General features: G+C 39.5%; 1 protein-coding gene across 3 annotated transcripts in view; it reads left to right on the top strand.

The window, feature by feature from the left end:
- Window positions 1-12,845, top strand: part of atp9b (ATPase phospholipid transporting 9B) — a 41,203-nt gene extending 28,358 nt beyond the window's left edge. The window contains exons 16-30 of one of the 3 annotated variants that reach the window (XM_040020748.1): window positions 3,282-3,443; window positions 3,649-3,741; window positions 5,345-5,428; window positions 5,892-6,062; window positions 6,549-6,647; window positions 7,430-7,519; window positions 7,831-7,975; window positions 8,437-8,501; window positions 8,716-8,871; window positions 9,089-9,153; window positions 9,333-9,441; window positions 9,534-9,591; window positions 10,488-10,691; window positions 11,243-11,275; window positions 11,569-12,845. In XM_040020748.1, coding sequence (XP_039876682.1) covers window positions 3,282-3,443; window positions 3,649-3,741; window positions 5,345-5,428; window positions 5,892-6,062; window positions 6,549-6,647; window positions 7,430-7,519; window positions 7,831-7,975; window positions 8,437-8,501; window positions 8,716-8,871; window positions 9,089-9,153; window positions 9,333-9,441; window positions 9,534-9,591; window positions 10,488-10,691; window positions 11,243-11,275; window positions 11,569-11,705 — 1,671 coding nt within the window. In that variant the 3' untranslated portion in view covers window positions 11,706-12,845. The remainder of the gene's footprint in view (window positions 1-3,281; window positions 3,444-3,648; window positions 3,742-5,344; window positions 5,429-5,891; window positions 6,063-6,548; window positions 6,648-7,429; window positions 7,520-7,830; window positions 7,976-8,436; window positions 8,502-8,715; window positions 8,872-9,088; window positions 9,154-9,332; window positions 9,442-9,533; window positions 9,592-10,487; window positions 10,692-11,242; window positions 11,276-11,568) is intronic. The other 2 variants (XM_040020750.1, XM_040020749.1) reach the window with 2 other exon arrangements.
- Window positions 12,846-26,472: the final 13,627 nt, after the last annotated feature.

Below are 26,472 nucleotides of genomic sequence, written 5' to 3'. Positions count from 1 at the left end.
GGTTATCCTGGTCGTCAAAGATTAGATTATAGCTCTATTTCCACCTCGTATTTAGCAAACTTATCTAATTTGGGTGGGTCACAGTTTTCCTCACTTGTCAAAAACAATATTTTATGACTACTTTGGGTTAACAGAGGTTAACTTGTTGTGATGCAGATTACATTTGGAGTTGGAAGCTGGCAGGGAACGTAAAATAGAAAGCTAATGAATTAAATCAGCACATTGTTAAGATTGAATAACTGAATTGAACACATTACAGTGCACTACATAAAATTATTTTCTCTACCTTTTTAGAGTCCATTTTTTCTACAGTCACACAGATGTGTTTAAATAATCTGTGTGTGACAAATTGTCACAGTACCGCCCTTGTCATGGGTGACGTTTCTGGGTGATTCCCAGCTCATTCAGAGTCTTTGGGAAAACCCATAATATATTTTAAAGTCAGCTTAAATCTTTATTTGAGCACCTTTTAATATTTTTGTAGGAGAAAACATGCATATACTAAACAAAATGATGCGGAAAAATGAGATTTTGCTTTTGAAACACTCATTGTAAAAATATTTCTAATCTCTTTCTGTGTCATTTATTAGCCATCCTAAATAATCCTGCTTAGTCATAATTATCATTTCACTGGCAGAAAGTCAAAGGTCATGAACTCTTTTTAGAGGTTAAGCTTTTTAATTGTCTATATTAGCTGCCTGAGAATTTACTGCTGTAACTGAAGGAAGAATGCAGCCCGGTCCCCACGAGGATCCTCAGTGTTTCCTTTCTCCATGTAACACGAGAGCTGGATTACATGGAGAACACATAAAACACAGAAGGAAAACAACAAAAAAAGTCAGGCTTTTGTTTTGTTTTGTTTTTTTTAATAGTAGTTTAATGCAGATTGGAGGAGAGTTAATCTACCCTTAAAGGCCCACTGCAGCATTATTGGCATGTTTATCACCACTGACATGTGAAGGTTCGTAAAGCCTGTGAGACTGGCAGAGTTTCTTTTTACCCCCTGCCACCTTTTGGCAATCAAAATAAAGATAAAAGCGTATTAAAAGATAAATCTAATTTTTCTGTTTTACCTGCACTACCTCCCTCCAAGTTGATGGGTATATTTATTTATATCCCCTCTTTCTGCTCTGTCTCTCCTCCCTCTATTGTCTCACACTGCTTGGATTGATCAATATTTAATTTTCTCACTGGGAGGATGAGAGGTGTAGATCTGTGATTGTTGGAAGAACTCTCCCTTCCCCTTTCACTCTCTCCTTTGTTCTTTCTCTGTCTTTCATTTCCCTCTTCTTTTGAATCCTTCGTCTCATTGAATGCAGCATCCGATCTCAGCCGCTATACTTCTCTTAGTTTGTTTGGCCCGCTCATCATTTCGGATATCATAAGCAGTCATTATAAAGTGGAAGCTACTGGGATCAGAACAAAAGTCGTCTGACCATACTTGGTCTTTCTGGATTGAGAAGTTTGTTGACAATTATTGTTCAGCTGTCATTAAGATCAGGAAAATTGTGTCACTTCATCGCCAATGCAAGAAAAGAAAAGCATTGCAGCAGCTGCTATTTCACATTTAATATTCTCCTTTATAAAAAATATTTCTTTGCTACTTCCTTTTTAATGGCATACATGCAAGGCACGTCAATTTGACAGTGCCTGATCCTTCAAAGTTTGCAAAATGCTGTTGAAAAGCCAAGAAAAAGAGAAATCTTTGTGAAATTCCCCCTAAGATTCATGTCATGGGAAACACCAGATTGGATCCATTCAGTTCCCGCAGTTGAAAAGCAGCTGAGCTGGTGGTCACTGGCTATTAATATTTGACTTCTTAGACTCTGTCATAGTGTTGATAATTTTTATTTGGAGCTAAAATCAAAAGCTTTGTGAAGATAACTCTGTGTCAAAAAAAGGTGAGATACAATATGAACATGCTGGGACATTGCTTTTTAATTTAGCTTTGCAGATTCTCAGGTAAATCCAATTTCCAAAGTTACAAAAAAAAAAATTTAGGTTCAATTCATTCAGTTCTAAAATCACCAAACTGCAATGCTTCCTCGCTAATTAAATGGTGTCGATTACACCACAATGATAATCAAGTAAATATACTTTTCCTTCCCGTTAAGTTTGCATGTGTCCCTGTGTGCTTATCAATAACAGTTAAAAATGTGTACAAATAGCAGGACGGCTGTGAAGGTTTGTTAAACTGGTTATGCAAGAACTTTTACTCAAATGCAAAAAGAAGACGCAAACAAGATGATTTATAGTTTTGTATTTGGGATAAACAAGTTACCAACAGAAGTTTCTCATGAATCCAGATGCACAATTTCTGCTCTGTCTTGAGATACTCTTTCAAATCTAAAGTGTGTCAAATGATCCCAAAATAAATTGAGCTCTTCAGGGTGCACCCTTTTATGTTACCAGTGACATTACAGCAGAGAAAATAATTTAACTGTTAAGAGTCCACTTGCCGCTATTGTGATTTACATGGCTGCTAAAACACAGTGAACACAGTTGAAATGATTGATCGTGTTGTTTAAGAACGTCTGCCATTGCAGTAAACTAGTCAGCAGCAGTCGTTTTTTTTTTAGTAATGTTGTAACACACGCAGTTTGAATCACATGCAATTTGTATCAAAGTTGACAAAGCTTTAAATAGTTTTTGTAGAGCTGATAAAGTAGATTAAAAGGACTCTGTTTAATGTCAGCACATGTTGTGTGTCAATTCATGTGTGTCCATGTGCAGCTATGTGAACACACACACAGGATAATGGCACACAGATGTGTGTTAAGTAAATATAGGCAGCCTTTTTACGGAGCTCAAAGGGGGAGCAGGAGAAATGATGGGGTATTAACAGGAAGTTCTAATTTGTAGGTCAGAGTATAATAACAACCTTTGAGTGAGCAAATTGAAAATGAACCCATTGAGGATTGAGTCGTGTGCAGCTGAACACTCACTCGGGGGCCGCAGTTCCTGCTGAGGGGAAAAAGAGGAAAGAGAAACAGAAAAACACTTATGTGGAGCTGAATGGGAAGAGCTCAGCAGCTCTGGAGATGCCGTAACACTCTCTCATCCTTTAAGTGCATGTGAAAGTACATTTAATCAGCTTACATGTTGTCAACTTTCATCATTTTCTTTCCTACATAAAGTGATTTTCTCATTAACCTGTTAGTTTTAGTAAACATTCATCCTAAAATAAAGATTTTAAGTATTTTAATTTGATCCTCAAACATTGTGAACAAGTATATCTTGTCTGCTGTTTTATTAAAGTCAAAGCATCGAATCTTCCTCAGGTGGCGCTGGTGCGGTGGACCGAAAGCGTTGGTTTGACCCTGGTGAACAGAGACCTGACCTCCCTGCAGCTGAAGACTCCCTCTGGACAGATTCTCTCCTTTTACATCCTGCAGATCTTCCCCTTCACCTCTGAGAGCAAAAGGATGGGCATCATTGTTCGGGTGTGTATAATGATATCCTCCTTGTTGTGTGGTCTGAGTCATGCCTGTTTCTGTTATTCCTGCACATAATGAGGGCTAATTTTTAAGATAGGTTTGAACCTAATCTTGTAATTCTGTTTATTGTTGCTTCTGTTTAGCTTAGTTTTCACAGTAATGCCTTCAAATTTAGAAGAAACGTAGCTATTTTTATTTTCCAACTATTTAGGAGGAGTCAACGGGGGATATCACTTTCTACATGAAGGGTGCTGATGTTGCCATGGCGAGCATCGTCCAGTATAACGACTGGTTGGAAGAAGAGGTACAAATTTGAGTCATATTAAAGATTTTACTGGATACTTCCTGTAAATATAGTTTGGACAGAACTGGATCAAAGAGGCGCAAATTCCATTAAAGTTAGTCTTAACCAAATTTTGGTTCAGGATGAGAATCACAACAGTGAGTTGGTGACACTATTCCTGCGCTCTTAAGTGGTCCATGTGTTTGCGCACAGGTTACTATAAGGCAGCACGCTTGGATTGGTGCAGTTTGTCAAATTAGTGCCTCAGCTAGTGCCAGATAAAGACTGTTACCTGATTGGTCTTTCTAAGATTCAGTTTCATTCCAAACACCATTAAAAAGGTCTTGAATATAACTTTGCTTATGCTGAAAGAACCTGGTTTATCTGACTCCCGGATAGGTCCCCGATTTGTAGATCTTTTAGATTGTCACTGCCCGAAATTCTCAATATCTCTGGCTCAGAATTGGAGTTAGGGCTGATGTAACCAGTTTTTCTTCTTGGCTACTTGTAATTACAGTCTATGTAAAATGATGGGCAGACAGCATAATTACAGGTTTTGGAGCAGGGACAAGAAACATCGTGCTCTAATCAGTCTGTGCGCATCCTCAAAACATTTTTGTGTGAACTGTTGACGCATGCTGTTCTCACATAACATAATAGTTAAGGGATTGTGGAGCTTTAAATATAAAAGATTTTAAATACAGTTGTTGAACTCAAACTAAATAAATAAAAGTTATGCTGAAAAACACCTGCTTTAAAAATATGTTATGCAATTTCATGTCTTAAAAAGGCATGTTAATTTAATGTATACTAAATGTAGTCTTTCTATAATAAAGATGATACATGTTGAATCTACTGTTTAAGTCTTAAACATTGTCACATGTGGGAACTCTGCCAGTATTTTTCTCATTTGTTTCTACTTATGTAAAGTAATAAAATAACCAACATGAATAACAAATATACGAGAGCTTAGCTGCTTACGGCATCTCTATTAATGGGGACATTTCATCAAAAGATCAACAGGCCACCTACACCAGTTTGGTGGTCGACGGTCTTGTGCGCATATGTTCATAATTATATTGGCATTATTGAGTCATTTGGCACCGGGGGCAGCTTTTGATTTAATTAGTGACCTAGATAAAGTTGAAGTAATTACAGTATGTCATATTCTTGAACAATGGTGCTAATGATGTCCTGTTGGCCGTAATATCCCGTTGTCAGATCAGCTCGCTGCAGTTACTCAGCTTGTCAATAACCAATCAAGTGGACAGATTGCCCCTATTGGTGTTTCATATCAAAAATAAACTGCCATCCATCCCTTTGTTTTACTGTGTCCTCTGAATTTCACCACAGGGTATGTTATTCAATATTGATTTCTTTTGGTGTTGGTAACAATATGCTGTTATTGACAGTAGTGTCTGCACGGTGTACTTGCACAGCAGCTGCTCTAATAAAAGAACTTATGTGCCCTAGATTTGATTGAAATTCATCTCAGGGAAACATTCGCAAACATTTATTGTAAATACACAACATCTTCTACTTCAGTCAAGAGCGATGAAGCTTTTGAAAGATACTTGAGACTGAAAACACCCCTGAAATAGATCTCTGATCTCCTTCCTTTCAGTGTGGGAACATGGCCAGAGAGGGCCTGAGGACTCTGGTGGTGGCGAAGAAGTGTTTATCTGAGGAGCAGTATCAGGACTTTGAGGTATGCAGGTTTATCAGTTGTTGGTTTATAAGGAACGATGTGTACCTCTTTAAATCTAATATAGTCTGCTTTGACAGCCCTCCAAATGAAAATCTAAATATGTGTTTTCACTGTACGGTCATTTTTGAGGGTGAAGTTCGTGGTTCCTCTGGACTTTTAACTTACACTTACTGATATAACTGTCATAAAAAAAATAATGAAAGAAGAGTAGATGAAACAAATGTTTAAGTAACTCATTAAAAAAAAGAAATTCTTTGACATTAGTAAACAACCACAAACCCATCATAATCCTCAGATCACTTTCATGTTTGCCTGTAAATACATTTATTGGTTTTGTAGTCTCTGCAGTTCAAACTACTCTAAAGGGAGAATAACAGGCGTGTCCACTATTTGCGGTTCTGAAGCTCTGAATCGCTTCATGATTTTATTCGTTATTTTTGTTCTTTCTCCTTTTTTTGTGCAGAATCGCTACAATCAAGCGAAACTGAGTATCCACGATCGAACCCTGAAGGTCGCAGCAGTGGTGGAGAGTCTCGAGCGAGAGATGGAGCTTCTGTGTCTGACTGGTGTGGAAGACCAGCTACAAGCAGACGTCAGGCCCACGCTGGAGCTGCTTAGAAATGCTGGCATCAAGGTTGGTGCAGAAATAAAACTGGACGCCAGACCGATGCTTTTTTTTTTTTTTTTTTCGTCAATTCATCTCCACTTTGATTTATTTACTTTGTTGTAGTCCAACAAAACGATTAAAGTAATAGTGACATGGTAGTGTTAATGCAAGGGAGTAAAAGAAAAAGGTGGAAGAAATAATTAAAAGATTAAAACATTAAAACAACTTAATTTTTCTCAATCAAAACTGAAGAAAAAATTCATTTTGCTGCTTCTTAGCGTTATGTTTAAACAACTATATTGATACCTTGAAGGAAAGTTGCTTAATAATTACTTCAGGAGGGATAAAAAGCAGGAAAACTATAATATTACACCTAATCAGAATTTGATGTATTTTCATGTTGATTAACCATAAAGTGTTGGAGATAACTGAAGATCTTATTTGTTACATTTTACTCCATTTTTGTGCTGTTTCTGTAACACTTTGTGTTTCTTCATGTTGTTTTCTTCTCAGATCTGGATGCTGACTGGGGACAAGCTTGAGACGGCTACGTGCATCGCTAAAAGCTCTCATTTGGTTTCCAGGAACCAAGACATCCACGTCTTCAGACCGGTACGCTTATTTGAAAACATGAAGTGTTTGCATAAAAGGACCTGTCGGCTAGTTGGCTGCTTCACACTCTGGGTGTAACTCAGTTTTTCAGGGAGGGTGGATAAGAGATTATGGTTACCATACCACCCTTATTTTTAAAGCAGTTTAAAATAAAACTACTGTTTTAAATCGCTGTAATAATAATAATGGATTGCATTTATATAGCGCTTTTCGAGACCCTCAAAGTGCTTTACATTACAATTCGACTATTCATTCACTCTCACATTCACACACTGGTGGAGGCAAGCTACAGTTGTAGCCACAGCTGCCCTGGGGCAGACTGACAGAAGCGAGGCTGCCATATCGGCCCCTCTGGCCAACACCAGTAGGCGGTAGGTGAAGTGTCTTGGCACGTCACCTCTAAATTTACCCTTGGTGTTTGGCACCTTAAAGAGCTGCTGATTGGCAGACCTAAGGGAGTGGGCAGGTGTGATTGGCTGTTTTAAAAACTACTTTTCTATCCACTTTTTTAAAAGCATATATATTATGTTAGCTCTTCATTTCACGATTGCATTTTGCCTCTATACAGACTGTCTACCTGCATGTAAGAGAAGCCTGCCTGCCTGATTAGTAGAAATGGGTCTATAAGTAAACTTCAAAGAGTAAATGGAAAGCTTATGGCAGCGAACATCTTGTCCACTTTGCATTTTCCAAAACAGATAGCTGTTCACTAAGATTAAATGTGCGATAACAAAAAGCCTAAATGATCTTGTGGATAATTGTATTGTGTGGCTCTCGAGCAGGTCTCAAACAGAGGAGAGGCCCATCTGGAGCTGAACGCCTTCAGAAGGAAACATGACTGTGCTCTGGTCATCTCAGGAGACTCCTTAGAGGTACTACAGCACAGTGCAGTGCAGTGACGCTTGCACAGCCGATGATGTTGAGGGTGTACTTCTTAGCCAAAACGAACACTTTGGAGTTCACCCAAGAAGTGGAGGAGTTGGAGAGGGAAAGATAATAAAAACAACTGGAGCATTAAGCTGAATTAAAAAAAAAAAAAAAAGTTAAGCAGGAATTTAACATTTTCACTCTGGTCTGTGTTTTCTGGTCAACAAGTTAATTTATGTCACACAACCTTTGGGTTTTTTTTGGTTTTTTTGTTAGTTTTTTTTTAATGTATGCTACTTCCTTTGTGGTGCTACAGGTGTGTCTGAGGTACTATGAGCACGAGTTTGTGGAGCTGGCATGTCAGTGTCCGGCGGTGGTCTGCTGTCGCTGCTCTCCAACTCAGAAAGCTCAGATCGTCAGACTCCTCCAACAGCACACAGCCAACAGAACCTGCGCCATAGGTAAGCGTTGACAGATATAGGGGCGGCAGACCTGCTTGCCCACAAGGCATTTGGCTACGATCCACGGACAGCCTGGGAAAATCTGTTAGCGGGAGAAAATATCTGTGTGGATTTAGCCCCATCTTTTCGAGAGGAAAGCGTTTACCATCTATAAAACTCTGGTGAACAGACAAATTAAACCAGACCGATTTCATACTCGTGTTTGGGATACAAGCTGAACTGGTTTGTAAAGTGCTTCAGAGAAAAACACATAATTTCACAGTCCCTTAACCGTCGCATCCCAGATGTGACCGTTTAACATCACTGATTTTAGTTGGATTAGAGAAAGATTCATGTAGTCTTAGACCGAGTATTACTGCATGTGTCCACAAGATGGCAGTGAAAACTCACCGATTTTAAAAATGCCCATTCCAGCTGCTACTTCTAGAAACTGCATCATGTAATTTGTAATTTTGTGGCAGGTGATGGAGGAAATGATGTCAGTATGATCCAGGCTGCAGACTGTGGCATCGGGATTGAAGGAAAGGTAAAGCCTGCTGCGCATTTCATTCAGACCTTGTGTGTCTTATCCTGGATTAGGTCCAGTAACTTAATTTGGTCATAAAAACTCTAAAAACCTTGACTCAGATCCCTCAGTTATAAAACTGGTAAAACGAAGTGGCATGTCTTTAAATGTGAAGAAAAAAGAAAACAGTTGTTCTACTTTAGCTTAGCATCTTTATTCTGTTTGTTTCACATAGGAAGGGAAGCAGGCGTCGCTGGCTGCAGACTTCTCCATCACTCAGTTTAAGCACATTGGCCGCCTGCTCATGGTTCACGGCAGGAACAGCTACAAGCGTTCTGCAGCGCTTGGCCAGTTTGTCATGCACAGGGGCATGATCATCTCCACCATGCAGGTACAGCGATAGTTAAATTAAAACAGACAAAACACTACAAATGCTGTATGTTTCTTGTTACATATTTTGAGCCTATATTTTGCTTTTGATCGTTCCTAATGAGTTCATCATGAAAGTTGTTTTGCGGTTAAAACGAAATTACAAATTCCCCACAGCGGGGACATTAAAATTCCTCATTTGGTGACTTTGTGACACCAGTTTTGTGTCCTGTCCTCAGGCCGTCTTCTCCTCCGTCTTCTACTTTGCCTCTGTGCCTCTGTACCAGGGTTTCCTCATGGTCGGGTGAGTACCTGAAGTCTCATGGGGCCAGTGTAAGGACAGCTTCACAACAGCATAACCCTGATGCAAGCTTCTACAGTATTCGATCATATAACCTTCAGTTTTGTTGCCTCTCCTGTCTTCGTCTCTCATTTCTTTCTCTCTTTTTTTTTTTTTTTTTTTTTTTTTTACTTTGTGTGTAGGTATGCGACTATCTACACCATGTTTCCTGTATTCTCCCTGGTCCTGGACCAAGATGTGAAGCCAGAAATGGCCCTGCTCTACCCAGAGCTTTATAAGGACCTCACTAAGGTTTAATCCCATTTTTTTTTTTAATCTTTGTTTTTGACAGCTTTCCTTCGCTAGAATTTAAACAAGTAACAACATGTTTTTCTCTCTTTCAGGGACGTTCATTGTCTTTCAAGACTTTCCTCATTTGGGTTTTGATCAGTGTCTATCAAGGTGTGTTTTTCCTTATCATTCACTCACATTCGCTTCCTAAAATCAACTTTCAAGTTATAGCAGAACCATCTACAGCGTGATTCTATCTTTAAACTGTCAGAGCAACTCTTCAGCCACCATTTCATCATTTGTGCATTGTCTAGTAGCACAGTCCCAGGGCCCCTTCAAACCCTTGCACAGTCCGTTTCTCAGTATCTAAGGTTTCCAACTGCCATCCGCTTTTACATGCAAGCTTTTGTCTGTCCAGTAAATCGATATTTCTGTAATCGCTAAGCCATGCAGCGAGTGAGAAAGATCTATGTTCTTGCTCAAGCGTGACTTCCTGACAGCTCGAGGTTTTTAATTAAAGGCCAATACTTGGTATGTGGAGAGGAAAAAAAGCAATATGAAAGGAAGAAAATATTAGGAACTGATCGGGCATAATTTATTACAGACTTTGAGTCGGTGGAATGCGCTGTATTAAGCCAATATGAAAAAGCAATTACGTGATCAGTTATAGGCTATTAAGCTCAATTTGTGTAGTGTTATGATAAAATGAAAAGCTATCAAGATACAGCAGGCGCCCAAAGATGAGTGTGTGTCTGGACACTCAAGAGTGAGACACACTGGAAGTCATTGTGGATCCTTCAGCCTCATAAATAATGTTATTGAATCAGTCCTTATCTGCAGACACCATAATCCTTAACTCAGTGTCCCAGACCACTGTTGATGAAACTGATAGACTGGGCCAGTTAATCTTTAGAAAACAATCGTGATTTCTTAAAGGGAGATCTGGTGCACAGCAAGTCCTGAATGAATAATGAGTAATGTAATTTTAGTTAAGCCCAGACACTTAGACCAGACCTAATCGCGCAAAAAAGTTTTTAAAGTCCGCATGTTTCCTTTGGCGCCACCAGGGGGCATCCTCATGTACGGCGCGCTGGTGCTGTTTGAGTCGGAGTTCGTTCACGTGGTTGCCATCTCCTTCACGGCGCTCATCCTGACTGAGCTGCTGATGGTGGCGCTGACGATCCGCACTTGGCACTGGCTCATGGTGGTGGCTGAGTTCTTCAGCCTGGGTTGCTACCTCGCCTCACTCGCCTTCCTCAACGAGTACTTTGGTAGGTATACCTTTCCTCTGAGTTTTTCACTACTGGTTTACTGACCTTTTAAACATTTAAGGTTTCAGGAGATAATAGAATATCTTTATATTTAAAAATCCTATCAAATAGTTATATGAAAGGTTGTATGAGAACTTATTGTTGTACTTTAATCTGCTGAATTGAACTTTAGTCTGAACATCCATGAAGAGTGATGCAAATATGCTATTTTTCAGTTGCTAAACAGTCAACTAACCTGCTTGTGAACAGCTTGAACAGTTGGTGTGAGGCTTTTACTTTTGGTTTGATACGTCCAGTATTGATTGGTCTGAGTACTTCAAGGAACCGCCTTCTTCTTCGCTGTGCCCGCTCTGTTTAGTTTGATGTAACACTACTTGGCACCTAAGTGTTGCGCTGTTGTTTAAACCCTCAGCTCTGTGCTTTTATTCCCTCCTCAGTCTTTTTCTTCTCTCTCTGTCTGTCCTATTTTTATTTCTTTCTTCACTGCTAACTTTTTGCACTGCACTCACTGTTTCTGCTGCACTTCTTTTGCTTCTGTGTGTCGGCGACAGGCATAGGCAGGGTGTCGTTGGGAGCTTTCCTTGGTAGGTGTACAGCCTGTGAATTCACACCCCTTTCTCCTTCATCTGTCTCTGATATTATGTATCTGGTCTTGCATCTGTATGTTTGCATCATCTTATGTTCTTGGGTTTATTTTGTCGTGTGGGTCGTTTTCATCTCACGTGTTTAAGTTTTTATTTTCATGCTTTGACCAATACGCAATCACCAACATAATTTTAGAGCGCGATCATGTCGCTGTGATAAAGTCTTTACCCTTTCCTAATTTCCTGTGGAGTTATGACAGAACTCTGACGATTGTCCTCTTTCCTTCTCCCAGACTCGTCCTTCATCACGACTTGGCCTTTCCTGTGGAAGGTGTCCGCCATCACACTCGTCAGCTGTCTTCCTCTCTACATAATCAAATACCTGAAGCGCAAATTTTCGCCACCAAGCTACTCCAAGCTCTCCTCATGAGCCAAACTGGGATTATGTTTTTGTTAGGTTTGTAGTTCTGTGCAGCAATGAGCTTTGTAATTTTCGCACTTTTTGTACACACTGGTCCTCAGTGATGGACAGAGGAAACACTGGAACAATCAAAAAAAAAAAAAAAACTGAAAGAAAGTTGTTGGGTTTTTTTTGAGGGGGGGTTTGCCACTGATACATGGAATTACTTGAAAAGATTGAGCACATAATAAAAGACTGTCAGAGGAGGGGTACAGGCGCGGTGACTGCACTTGGAAGGCCCGAAACACTTGACCCCACTTTTTCCCCAAAGGGGGTCGACCTGCCTTCTTTTGTTTTAAAGCATTTAAATACATCAGCTCGTCATTTTATACAGTTCAGATGCATTACTTTCAGTGTTTAGATTTTTATATGTGGCGTTTGGAAACTTTTTTACTATAAGTGTCACCTTTTTTTTTTATTTATGGTATTAATTACAGTTGCTGGGCGGTGTGTTTGAACAGTGTTGAGCTGCAGTAAGGGAGAAAAGGATGATTCACTGGTTTCTTGTGTTACTGTAAATAAAGTCTTTACATGCAGCTTTGATTGTTACTGGACTTAATGTAAAACTCGCTGTGTTTCAATCTCATACAGACGTGCATTAACCAAAAATCATTTGAGAGAAAATGCTGTTGATGTGTTGAGGGTCGAAGCTTCCTGGGACTGGCTTTGAAGTGAACTTTACATTTTTAAGACATCAATCTGTAGTCTTTGTAGTGTAGAATCAGAACTCCTAAATGTTTCCATGTTTGGCTTTGATTGTATAATTTCACACTTGTGTGCGTCTGTGGCCGTCAGTCCTCCTGTCAGCGTGGCAGCTCTGTGCCTCATTATGATGTTCATGTATTCAGTCTGCATCTCAGAGGTTTAGGTTCGGGTTTTTTGCCTCCACAGCCATATCTGAACTTGAATCCTGCTGCTTTTCTTGGAGAACAAGTTTTTTCATGATGGCAAACTATAATAAGGGTCCTGATTAAACTCGCTGGCTGAAAGCTTTTAGGGCTTTATTGACAATTCGACTCTTTTGCTCCGGTTTGACTTTGACCTGCAGTGGACTTTGACATTCATCCCTTTTTAAGGAGGAATGAGTTTTATCATTGTAGTTCTTTGGGGGAAAAAATACTTTGATGCAAATTGCATTGAATGTTTGAAATTGCGATTTTCATTCTTACAAGCAGCAATCCCAGTTGTTGATTCCTGTTTTCTGTCAAGTTTCTTATGATCTTACTTTCCATGGCTGACACAGCAATTTCTAACCGTATGTCTGTTATTTATAAAAACTGGTATTGATTAAGGAGTAATAAAAAGACAATGAATACTAAAAATGTTCCTGTTTGGATTTTTCTAACAGAAAGCAGAGGCAGCCAAGGATATATTCATTGTTAGGTTTATCATCTGGCCACTAGATGGAGACAGAGACTAAATACTGGAGAGCAAATGAGTTTCAGTCATGTATGAACTTGAGTGTTGAACCTTAGGTGTTTGTTTTTTGGGGGGTTTTTTACATTTAAAAACAAAACAACGTTTCTGTAACAGATTGCAAATAGCATCTATTTGTTTCTGAGGCTCAAATGATGAAAAATGATTTAAAATCTGTGACCAGAATTTTCAAAAACTCCTAATCAAATTATTATTAAACTAAAGCTGTATTCCACCAAAGTGTATCAGGTGCATCTCAGCTGGATATTATCAAACTTAAGGAAAGAAGGGACTAGGGCGCACATATGAGGTCACAGCTTTTTAATTGTGCAACATTTCAATCATCTGAAGACAGTGTTGAAATGTTGGTCTGTTTGCAAACTTAAACGCCTGTCCATTAATTATATACAAAGGGACTGGAGCATTTAGTTAAAGTTTAGACAATTAAGTGATTCGCCTCACTGCTAAGAAATGTTCATGTTAAATAAATTAGAAAAATTAAGTGTGAAGTTTGGAATCCTCCACTTATGTCGCCGCATGTAGTTGTAGAATCGTTTATGAACCTTTTCAAACCAGCAAAAAAATGGTTTGGAGTTTTAGCAATTATTTAACTTATATATGAAATTAAAAATACCATTTTCATCCGTGTTGATGCTAAAGTTTCAGACTACCTAAGATGAATTACATGCATGTTTTAAATCACTTCAAGCACCCAAACCTGTAATTGGCCCACGTTTCCATTTTTGTATTAAAATATCCCTCACCTGAGAAATGCCTACTCTACTCTATGTACAACAAGAGGAAACGTCGGTGCTTTTAAATGTGAGCCGCATGGAGGAAGCTTTAATGACTCTTTAAAAGAAACTCTATGTTTTACCATGTAATCTAAGGCAGCCATTGAGCAAACAGACAATGTGCTATCAATTTTTCTCCCCATGGAGCAGGAAGTACTTTGCTGATGGAGGGTGACCCAGTGATGAATGTGATGGTCCGATGACTTCGACATGTTAAGAAAAGTTCTTTCATCTCACGCTTTTCACTTTGTGGGGAGGGGAAGAAGTGCTGCACTGCAGGTTGTGTTTTACTCTTCTTGCAACATTTATGAAAGAGTTATTGTGGTTTGTTTCCCAGACCAGCAAAAGCATAGAGTTAATGTGCTGCACAAGGAGCTTTGATGGACCGGATAATGCTCGTGGGACTAATGATTTATTGTACTAAAAGGAGAACCGCTGCAGATTTCTTAGATTCATTTGTGTTCTTGATGAAACTGAGTAATGGTACAGTCACTGTTTGTTTGTTTTATGGGAAAAAAAATAAAAGAATTAGAATTTTTGTTTCTTAAAAAACAAACCAAAATGAAAAACACCTTTAAAGTGGTTTTAAATGTATTTGCGTTACAGAAACTGTGATTTTGACTTAGCTGGAATTAGACTGTATATAAAAGACGGACAGCGCGCCATCACCCATGGTTACTGAGGTCGTGTTGTGAAGCCTCAAGAAAAGCAGCATTGTGTTTTTAAACTAATATGATTTAGAAACATGAACACTCACCCTCACATAAAATGAACAACACGTTGTATTCACCAACCCTGAAACGAGCAACCGAGACCATGAACTCATCAGAAAAATGTGTATCGAATGAATGAATGAGGAGATTTTCCTCATAGTCTGTTATTAAGTAAACTTCCTCTAGCAACCAGAGGCTTCACCCCCTAGTGGCCATTAGAAAGACTGCAGGTTTAATGCACTTGTGTGTTGGCTTCAGACCACCAGGGGTTTGTCAATCACGGTCCAAAGGCACAGGTTCGCCAATAAAACAAGCATAGTTTGAGCATACAGGTAATCATCCAATGCTTTTTTTTTTCTTTTAGAAAAACTCCAACGACACATCAGATCAATCCGTTTCAATATCAGTCACTTCATTCGAGGTACAACAAAACTACTGCTATGTAACTTGGGTAAGTTATTAGTTGCCTAGCACTGAGTAATATTTAACACTGCTAGATGACACATGACCAGTTATGCAAAAAGAAAAGAGAAACAAAAAACGGAGAACCCTTTTAGCACAGTGACAGTAGCAAGCATCGGCTAAACACCGAGATTAGAAACATATTAGCGTCAAGGATGAGTTGGCCGTGCAGCAGAACGATGTTCACCCAGAAGCTCAAAATTTGCTCCCGAGTGAGGCAGAAACAAGAGAGCTGAAGTGCTCTAAGTCATTGGTTGATAAATAAACATCTCCTTATATAAACGGAGACAGAAGGGCCTAAGTGCTCCGCTCTGTTCAGATGTACAGAAGTAAGCACAGAAAACATTAAAGTGCTTCTGAAGGTTAAAAAAGCGGTCAGGGAAAAGAATGTGTTTAGAAATGATCACATTAATGTGAGAATATTGATTTTCTTTTTAAACTACTGGCCACACAAATCACGTCTGGTGCACTTTCATCAAATAGTTCTTCTCAGTTTTTCTCATTTACTTGGGTTTAGTTTGTTATTGTGCACATCAGAAAGAGCACTTCTCATTCTTTGCTAGCATTTGAAAACGTTTTAGGATATTTATACAATTAATTAAGACAGGTGTCTACAAATTGTCTGATAGTTCAGATCTGATGAGAACTATCAGACAGCTGTAAGTCATGAATATACAGTGGGATGCAAAAGTTTGGGCAGCCTTGTTAATAGTCATTATTTTCCTGTATAAATCGTTGGTTGTTACAATAAAAAATGTCAGTTAAATATATCATATAGGAGACACACACAGTGATATTTGAGAAGTGAAATGAAGTTTTTTGGATTTACAGAAAGTGTGCAATAATTGTTTAAACAAAATCAGGCAGGTGCAAAAATTTGGGCACTGTTATCATTTTATTGATTCCAAAACCTTTAGAACTAATTATTGGAACTCAAATTGACTTGGTAAGCTCAGCGACCCCTGACCTACATACACAGGTGAATCCAATAATGAGAAAGAGTATTTAAGGGGGTCAATTGTAAGTTTCCCTCCTCTTTTAATTTCCTCTGAAGAGTAGCAACATGGGGGTCTCAAAGCAACTCTCAAATGACCTGAAGACAAAGATTGTTCACCATCATGGTTTAGGGGAAGGATACAGAAAGCTGTCTCAGAGATTTAAGCTGTCTGTTTCCACAGTTAGGAACATATTGAGAAAATGGAAGACCACAGGCTCAGTTCAAGTTAAGGCTCGAAGTGGCAGACCAAGAAAAATCTCAGATAGACAGAAGCAACGAATGGTGAGAAAAGTCAGAGTCAACCCATAGACCAGCACCAAAGACCTACAACATCATCTTGCAGCAGATGGAGTCACTGTGCATCGTTCAACCATTCGGTGCACTTTACACAAGGAGATTCTGTCTGCGAGAGTGATGCAGAGGAAGCCTTTTCTCCGCCCACAGCACAAACAGAGCCACTTGAGGTTTGCTAAAGCACATTTGGACAAGCCAGCTTCATTCTGGAATAAGGTGCTGTGGACTGATGAAACTAAGATTGAGGTATTTGGGCATAACAAGGGGCGTTATGCATGGAGGAAAAAGAACACAGCATTCCAAGAAAAACACCTGCTACCTACAGTGAAATATGGTGGTGGTTCCATCCTGCTGTGGGGCTGTGTGGCCAGTGCAGGGACTGGGAATCTTGTCAAAGATGAGGGACACATGGATTCCACTCAGTATCAGCAGATTCTGGAGACAAATGTCCAGGAATCGGTGACAAAGCTGAAGCTGCGCCAGGGCTGGATTTTTCAACAAGACAACGGCCCGAAACACTGCTCAAAACCCACTAAGGCATTCATGCAGAGGAACAAGTACAACGTTCTGGAATGGCCATCTCAGTCCCCAAACCTGAATATTATTGAAAATTTGTTGTGTGAGTTAGCGAGAGCTGTCCATGCTCGGAAGCCATCAAACCTGAATGAACTACAGATGTTTTGTAAAGAGGAATGGTCCAAAATACCTTCAACCACAATCCAGACTCTCATTGGAACCTACAGGAAGCGTTTAGAGGCTGTAATTTCTGCAAAAGGCAGATCTACTTAGTATTGATTTCTTTTCTTTTTTTTGTGATGCCCAAATTTTATGCACCTGCCTGATTTTGTTTTTTATTATTGCACACTTTCTGCAAATCCAATAAACTTCATTTCACTTCTCAAATATCACTGTGTGTGTGTCTCCTATATGATATATTTAACTGACATTTTTTATTGTAACAACAGACGATTTATACAGGAAAATAATAACTATTAACAAGGTTGCCCAAACTTTTGCATCCCACTGTAAGTACTGCAAAAACATTTTAGAACAACTGAGGTACAACCATTTGTGAAGATGGTAGAAGCTGCTCATATAAATATTTTGCAAGGGAAAAAGTGGAGGAAGAGAGGAAAAGGAGTCAGAATATTTATATTCAATTCCACCATCAGGCTGGGGTCTTTCTGTGTGGAGTTTGCATATTCTCCCTGTGTTTGCATGGGTTCACTCCGGGTACTCCAGCTTCCTCCCACAGTCCAAAGACATGCAGTTAGTGGGGATAGGTTAATTGGAAACTCTAAATCGCCCATAGGGTGTGAATGTCTGTGTCTCCTGCAACAGACTGTCCAGGTGTACCCTGCCTCTCGCCCTAAGACAGCTGGGATAGGCTCCTGCCCCCCCACGAATCCTGAAAAAGGATAAGCAGCAGAGAATGAATATGGATGGATGGATGGATATAGGGAGATGCTGATGGCACAGCCAGAAGCTTCTGGATATGATCCACCAGCTAGCTGGGGTCTTTCTGTGTCCTCCCTGTGCCTGCGTGGGTTCTCTCTGGTTAGGCTTCGTCCTGCAGTCCAGACACATATATGTTAGGTTAAATAGGTGCGACTTGTGAGCGTGAATGTCTGTGACAGACCGGAAATATATCCACGGTGTACCTTGCCTCTCGCCCTGTGACAGCTGAGATGAGATGGAGAACAGCAAAGAGTATGGATACAGCATATTGTCTCTTTGTCCACAAACTGAAGCAACAAGAAACCCAGCAACATCTTTTTATTATTATATAGTGTTGTGTGTAGTAGACCCATTGTTTTTTTTCCCACAGTGCTTGTTTTTGGTACAGATTGTCCACATAGATTTTTAGCATTTTACCCATTAACTTTCGTTTCCAGTGATGTGTTGGATGTCCCCTCATTCAGAAATATCCCAGCCAGATGGTGGATTTGAACCCAGGACCTTCTTGCTGTGTGGCTAACCAGCTCCCAGTCTTAAACTCAATATTTAGGTATCCTGTGAAGAATCTGTAGTCTGGTACAGTAAAGTAGGCACTTAAAACATAAAGGGAAAGAATGAGAAACACAGTTGTAAAGTCATTTTAACAAAGTATCCAAACATTTTGACCACGCTGTGAGAGATTTGTCATTAGATTGCTCTCTTCCACAGCGTGTCGTTTGTCCCGCCTTCTTCCCCTCATGTCAACCGGTCATGGCAGATGGCCCCGCCCCCTCTCTGAACCTGGTTCTACTGGAGGTTTCTTCCTGTTAAAAGGAAGTTTTTCCTTCCAACTGTCGCCAAAGTGCTGGCATGAATGTGGCATGCGTTCTGAGAATTAGAGCAGAAAAGCACTATGTAAGAAGTCCATTTACCATTTTGGTGGCAATGACTCTTCTGGCAAGTAAATTAAAGGTTTGGAATATGCTAGAACCTTTTGCAGGTATATTTAACTGAATTTAATTAAAATTAAGCGATCACTATTAATTTTACTCAGTGAATTGACAATATTTCTGTCTGTTGGGGTTTAGAATCAGTTGTATAGCGTACAACCAAGCATGCATTTTCTGTTTTCAGTCCCTGCAACACTTTGATAGTCAAATGTGGTTTACATGCATTCAGTAAACTTTATGTAAAACCCATAGACATGAGAATTCACACGTGGACTGCAACTTCAACATCCCCGAGCCGTTTTTTTGTTTTAGCTGCTGAAACCGCTGCAAGCTCAGATTTAATAGTGTGAGTGCAGAAACACAACAGTGAAGCTGTTACACTGTCGGAGTGGAAGTTAATAATCTAATGTTTCGTCTCTCGTATACAACAAATTGTCTCATGTCATAAAAAAATGACTCCATAACTTAATTTGAAGCCCTCCAGGATGAGACGTTTTTGCAAAACACTTCTTGACCTAACTCGATTTTAGCCAACCCGTAAGTGGAATACAAAACACTTACACAGCAGAAAGTTCAGACGCATGGAGCATTTGTCAAATTAGTACATTTTTTCACTTTTTTGCAGCTTTTTTTATTTGCTGGAGGGAGAGCCCTGCCATTATGCCATTATGCTATCTTGTTACTAAGCGGCTAAGTGGCTTCTGTAGCCATATTCCCTCCGACTGGGCTTATTATAAAATTCCACAGCACCCTGTTTGAATTAAGAAACGGCAACGAGCAGAGATAAAGTTACTGTTAATGATATTCCCTGACTTGCTTAATGGGGGAGAGGACTTTAAAGTGCCTTAAGGAAGACGAGACTATTTTTCATTCCAGGGGTCCAACGTTTAATTATTTATCCATACGTTAAAAAATGCATTATTAACTGCTGAAATTACAGAATCTGCATCCTTGCCAGAAAGGCACTCCAGCTTTTCAGATATTGTTTTTTTGGGTGATGCTGGGGATTGCTGGTTCAATCCTAAGACCAGCAGGAATAATCATTAATAAAGCCACAAACTCCGAAATGCACCCAGCGGAGCAGCTCAACAGACTTTAGCTGTACCGAGAATCAGTCTCTGTATAACTGTGAGACGTTGTTTCTAGGAAATGTATATTAAAAAAAACAGTCATTTCAGTTCAGTTCGATCAGTTTTATGTATATAGCGCCAAATCACAATAACAGTCACCTCAATGTGCCTTATATTCTAAGGTAAAGACCTTACAGTATTAGAAAGAAACCCCCCAAATCACATGACCCTCTATGAACAACCGCTTGGCGACAGTGGGAAGGAAGAACTCCCTTTATAACAGGAAGAACCAGGCTCAAGGAGAGGCAGCCAATCACCAATATAGGTTGGTTGAGAGGCAGGAAAAAAGAGTCATACAGAGAGAATCTCATCATTAACACATCAACACTTTAAAGATGATCTGTTATCTCCATATCAGCGCTGTTTTTGTGTCTTTGGGCTCTTGGGCTAGTACACTGGGCCTTAGTGCAGGCTCTCAGACAACTTTCCTTTGATTGGCTGCCCCTTACAAAGAGAAGGTTTAAACAGCACGGCTGCTCATTTACAAAGTCACTGCTCTTTGACATCACTCAGACTCAGGAATAGAAAAAAACTGTGCAAAACGGACTTTTTAGATCTGTCTGAACCCTAAAGATTTGACTCACATACACTCACCTTGTTATGCAAAACTTTGGACATTGTTTGACATGAGTGTCCAACATTTTAAATTTATGTATGACAGACAATAAAGGAAAGCTCACACATCAGGTGGTATCACACCTCCATACACACACTGTTTTGCTGTTAAATTGTTTGCTTGTTTTTCTTGGCAGCTGTTTTTGGTGCACTGACATCAGGTGGCATTTCACTTGCATTCAACCTTCAAACACCAGTTCAAATATTCAGCTGGAATTTCAGCTAAACTCTGAGTTTTCAGATGTCAAGATGTGAGATACACCAGCTGGTGTTTTAACTGTTGTTCACTCCTTAAATACCAACAGTGGTCACGCTGAGTTTGTGCTATTCAAACAGTTTAACTTTCAGGTAAACTGATGTGTTAAAGATTTTTTTTCAGAGCTCACTCATTAAGACTAGAATAAAACGACTGCTTTGACTCCGGCTCTTTTATAAACCATCTCGGTTGTAAATATTTCACAATATTTTAACCCCTTCAACTATTTCTGGCGCTTCCAGCTCCACCTTAAATTTGAGTTTCTGTCATTATTTGCTGATCAGCTTAAATTTCACATGATTTTTTTTTCATCTCTAGCTTCTGCCAACATTTCATCTCTTTCCTCTTCCTCTTATCTGAATGCCAATTCAGTTTTGTTTATATAGTGCAAATTCATAACAACAGTTCCCATAAGGTCATTTAAAATATAAGGTAAAGATCATACAGTGTTAGGCACAAATGCTCCATGCATTCTTCAACTACTTTCATTACTTATATACAAACTGTCAGTGCCAGAACCTGAAGTGTTTAAACTTTACATTGTAATTAATTATATTCTTTAAAGCTGCTACTAGAGATACTCAAACCCATTTAGAGCTTCATTGTCAGCTAGCATTTAAAATGCTTTAACTCCATTTGGCACCTTAAAGAAACAATATTGACTTTATATGCTGCTTTTTGGTGGGAGCAAGTGCAGCATTTCTTGATGTATTTATTGGAGATTCTACATACAAATTATTGTCACCTATATGCACAACTCATTTAATCAAAGGTACGCAACATTTCAATCGAGCTGAGGTCTGAAGTTTGACTGGATCATTGCTAACATATTGATTATTTTCTTTTTCTGCTATTCTGTTGATTTGCTGTTGTGTTTGAGACGTCCTGCTGCACGACCAGTTTCAGCTAAGCTTCAGTTGTTGGACAGGTGGTCTGACATTTGAGTTTAAAATACTTTGATGCAAACATTTTCCAAACGTAAGCAGGGTTGCCAGGTTTGCTTGTTTTTTTTAGAGCAAGCCCTCCAAATAAGCCATGCTTGTTCAGTCTTATTCTAATTGTATTGTCATGAACTTTAACATTTAACATGCTAACTGACCCCCTTAGTGTCTGAGATGTAGCTCTCAGCAGTTTTTTTTGCAATTTCTCTGAGTGACTTTGGACTGAATTTGCCGAGACATCCGGGAAGATTGGCAAATGTTTTCCACGTGTAAATAATCTTCCTCACTGCAGAATGATGGATGTCAGACTGTTTGGAAATGGCCTTATAATCCTTCCCAGATTGATGGGCAGCAACAAGTACTTCTGTATGATCATTGCTAATGTTATTCCTCCTTGGCACCTGAATGCTCCAGCAAACTGCCAAAACGTCTGCTTTTATAGAGGCGCTCACACTTGCTGATGAGCAGTTAAGTGCATTTGATTAGCAGCACCTGGCTGCTGCTTACCCTCTTAATTCTTATGGAAGCAGTAAAGTTGTACTTAGATTTTCACTTAGACTTTCTGTGATAATCATAATGAATACAGTATCTACTTTTAATACTTTTCGTACTGCTGCAATATTTTTCCATGTACAGTAAAAATAAAAACTTGTTTCTTGTGATGAGAGCACAGATATGCGTTGAGGTTGTTGCACTAACTGAAGAATTTGCAGACCAGTATCATCCGAGTGCAAACTTCCTCTTGGGCCAATAGGCTTCTTCTCCTTCGGTTTGTACCACAGTAACAAACTAGTCTGTTGGTAACCACACTCCCCTGCAGTTACACTATCGCCATTCTTCACTTATGTAAATGACCTTCGGACACGGTGTCCCTGCCACTGACCAACAGTTAAGAGACAGTAACCGGCTGTGTGCCTCAGGGAGCTGTTGCTCAATCCTTGTTATGCCTGAGCCTCATGCCAGCTCTGGGACTGTTAGAGAGAGAGCGAGGGAGAACGAACCTCCCGGCCGTCTGCTGCAAACGCTCCCTCAGCTCTAAAAACCCCTCCCTTGCATGTAACTAAGCAACAGGCCTTCAAAACAGGAAACAGAGCAGGGGATTCCGTCACGGCGGTCGAGAAAAAAGGAGAACATTGACGGGAGACAGGAAGTCTGACTGTAAGAAAGAGCGGGCATGGTGGTGGGGTGTGGTGAGGGGTCACCACTCCTCTGACAGGGTGAATGTTGAACAAAGTTTTTATGGTCCAAAAACTCCAAAAATGTTTCTTTTTTTACTCCCTTATAGCTCAAACAGGTGATAATAAGAGTACAGGGTTCACTCAGTACCAATGATTCAACCAGGTGGTGAGACATCTGGCTTCCAATGCTTCATTCTTAAGCAGTTATAAAGCAGAATTGTTCATAGAGTGTTTTCATGGTGATATAATACTTTTACACTCTCACATTTTTGTTTGATCTCAGCTCTGAATACCTTTCTTTTCATCGCTCTCGTGTCTTTTCAGGCCACTGTAAAGCTGTGCCAGTACCAGATTACTTCATGTCCCTTGAAACCAGTTTTCTGGTCACAGTCTGAACTCAACTCTTGGTCACAGGGACTATTTTTAATGTTTTATTATTCTACATCAAGAAACACTTTATAAAATAGCAGTTATGAAAGCACATATGGTGACAGGGGTGTGTGAGGAAGCTTAAAAACACAAAGACCTACAGTATTAATTTTTCACTTTCCTTCCAAATTATTTTTCCAAAACAAACAGGTGATTGAGCAGTGGGAAAGCTGGTATTTTGGGCCAGTTGTTTCTCGGTTTTTGTATAACTTACAATGCCGCCCAATGTTCCATCATGTTTTTGTTCAGACCCAAATAAAGCCGGGCTCTGGAGTTTGAGGGTTAGAACTGTGGAAAGAAAATCCAGTCGAGGTCTTTTCCACCTCGCCGTGTCCAAACCACGTCATACCAGGCAGAGCGCTCGCAAAACTTTGGCAGCGGCCGCGCACGGGATGGCAGACGACAAAAATCTGTGGGTTTGTGATAGGGAGACCACCCCCAACCCACTGATCGGATTTACCCCTCCCTCTTAGACCCTTAAAATGATATACCACATGAAACTCTGGGAAAAGCAGCTCGGCAGCTCCCAGCAGGGAACACGGAGACGTGGGGTCAAACATGTATTTAAAAGTTTCCTGGACACAAACATGATTTACAGCCTGATTAAATTAGCAATGTGATTGTGTCACTCATTAGCCGAGAGATTGCACCATAAAGAAAATGTTCAGCGCGCTGCTTTGTGTTTGTGTTTGTGCTGTCCAAACGAAGTCACGCCGCTGGCTCACAGCGAAGGTCACACAACCGTGCAGTGCGAAGGCCTCCCTTTAAATGCACTTTAAGTCCAGGGATTCAAACCTGCTGCAGTCATGTCGTGATTTCACATGTACACCACCTTAAGACTTTTAACTGGCTGGATGCTCTTTGGCAAACAACTCAAGTGTGCCACAGGGACTGTTCCCTTGTTACAAGATGTTCATTTGGGATTAAAGTTTGAGCCAGCTGCTTGCTGCCAATCTTTATTGCCCAACAAGTGCCCTGTGTTTTACTGCTCTTAACCCTCAATATGCTACTGTATTACAAAGTCAATCTTTACATTAAAGAGCAGCCTAACTGCAGCTGAATATCTGTTTTTAACTCACCTACTGTGTTTTGCTTCCTTCTTATGTTGCTGCAGTCAGTGTCAGTGCATTGTGACACAGCAAATGAGTGTGGTTAATGAAACACCCGTAGACCTTAGATAGATGATGGACACAGACACCGTGACATGACCCACTGGTTTTTGACCTCCTGGATTGTAAGATTTTGGCTGTTGGTATGATGTTTTTGTTAGTTTGTTTTTAGCCTGAAGTAACCATGTTTGGTTGTGTGGGTGGATGGTTGATGGGTGGATCCTGAGTTATGCATCCATCGACAGTTTGTTAGTGCAGTTTCGCACACATCCTGACATATCATTGATCAGTGATAACATTAAAAAAAAAGCTACTAAAGGTAAAGTCAGCAGGTCTAAATTGGTGATTTGAATTGTCTGAGTAGATAATAAGGGCAATCCACAAATAGTGTTAATAGGTGTGGTTAGTTTTATGGGTCATTTACAAAAGTTGTGCTGTTTTCTACACGCAGTTTAGAGTTCAAGTTCATTTCAACATCAAGCGTAAAAAATAAGACGTGCTTTTTTCCCCCGGCGTTAAATATTGATGTAATTAACAGTAGATTGCGTGTTGGAAGCAGTGATGCATCAACTCCCAGAAATACATATGCAACAGGTTCAGTTACTCTGAGTTCCCTCCTCTCACGTATAATCTTACTGCTGCGCTCTCTTTGTAAACACCTAAAGTGCTCTTTTTTACGCCAAAACCCAGTTTGGTCTGCGTTAGCAATCTGGCCATATGTTGACACCACGGTTATTATAGATAACTTAAACGAAAAACTAAATGTGAAAAAAACATGTTAAAAAGTAAAAATAAAAGCTAGACTTTTGAAGAAAATAAAAACTAATTGAAATTAGGAAATATCCTTAATTTTAGTGTTTGTTAGTTAAAATATTTTCATCAAAAATTGCTTCATGAGAGTTTGATAGATGTATTTATTTAGACCAGTAAGACCTGTACTGGTTTTCACAACTGGAATCACAACAACAGTTGCCTCAAGGTAAAGACCCTACAATAATGCAAAGAAAACAGAGAAAACCCCAACAATTATATGACTCCCTATAAACAAGCACTTTGGCAACAGTGGGAAGGAAAAACTCCCTTTTAACAGGAAGAAACCTCCGGCAGAACCAGGCTCAGGGAGGGGCGAAAAAGACATGAAACTAATAAAAAATAAACTAAAACTAAACATTTTCAAACACTAAAAACTCAAATTAAACAAGAAACAAGAAATCCACTCTGGGAATTAACAGAAATTAAACCGATTTTTTTAAGTCAAAATGAAGACTAATTACAAATTACAAGACTGTAATAACTCTGTAATAATAATAATAATAATAATAATAATAATAATAATAATAATAATAATAATAATAATAAAAAGAATAATGTGGCTAGATTCCTAATAATTTCATCTTTCATGACATGACTTTAGCAGGTTTTTAACATGGGAGTCTATTGGGACTGACCCTGCTGGAGCTAGCCTCAAGTGGCCATTTGAGGAACTGCACTCACAGGCACCTCTATGTTGTTTTTTTAGCCTGGGGGGGGGTTCCTGCTTGGTTCTGCTTTACCAGTAAGGCCTTCGCTACTACACTAAACTAACTCATAGTAAAAAAAAAAAAAAAATGTTGGATGTCTGCATATCACAAAAACACTCTAAGCCTTGCCAATGGCTGCAGAAATGCATGAATTCATCAGATACCCACCTTAAATATAAAATGTTGTCCACATGCCAGAAAGGAAGCTCCACCTTAAATCAGAGAACTTGAAAAGGGCTTCAGAGGAAACAAATGCCTTGTCATAATAAAAAACCAAACAAACTTGCGAGCAAAGATTTTATTTAGAATCAGATCTGTGTTTGAGACCTGTTTTTTTACCAATGTTTCAAATACCAAGATCTGATGTGGACTTTGATGGTGTCTTAACATATTTGAAGCTTAATTCGGAGCCATCCCATAGAGCTAAAACAGCTCTATGAGTCCATCCGGTCAACATATGTTGTGTCACTTTGCATCAATACTGACAAGTAGCTTT

Source organism: Simochromis diagramma, unplaced genomic scaffold (assembly GCF_900408965.1).
Source record: "Simochromis diagramma unplaced genomic scaffold, fSimDia1.1 OVJJ01000753.1, whole genome shotgun sequence".
Taxonomy (NCBI): domain Eukaryota; kingdom Metazoa; phylum Chordata; class Actinopteri; order Cichliformes; family Cichlidae; genus Simochromis; species Simochromis diagramma.
Note: the sequence above shows the minus strand (reverse complement) of the source record. Positions and strands in the feature narration are given on the sequence as shown.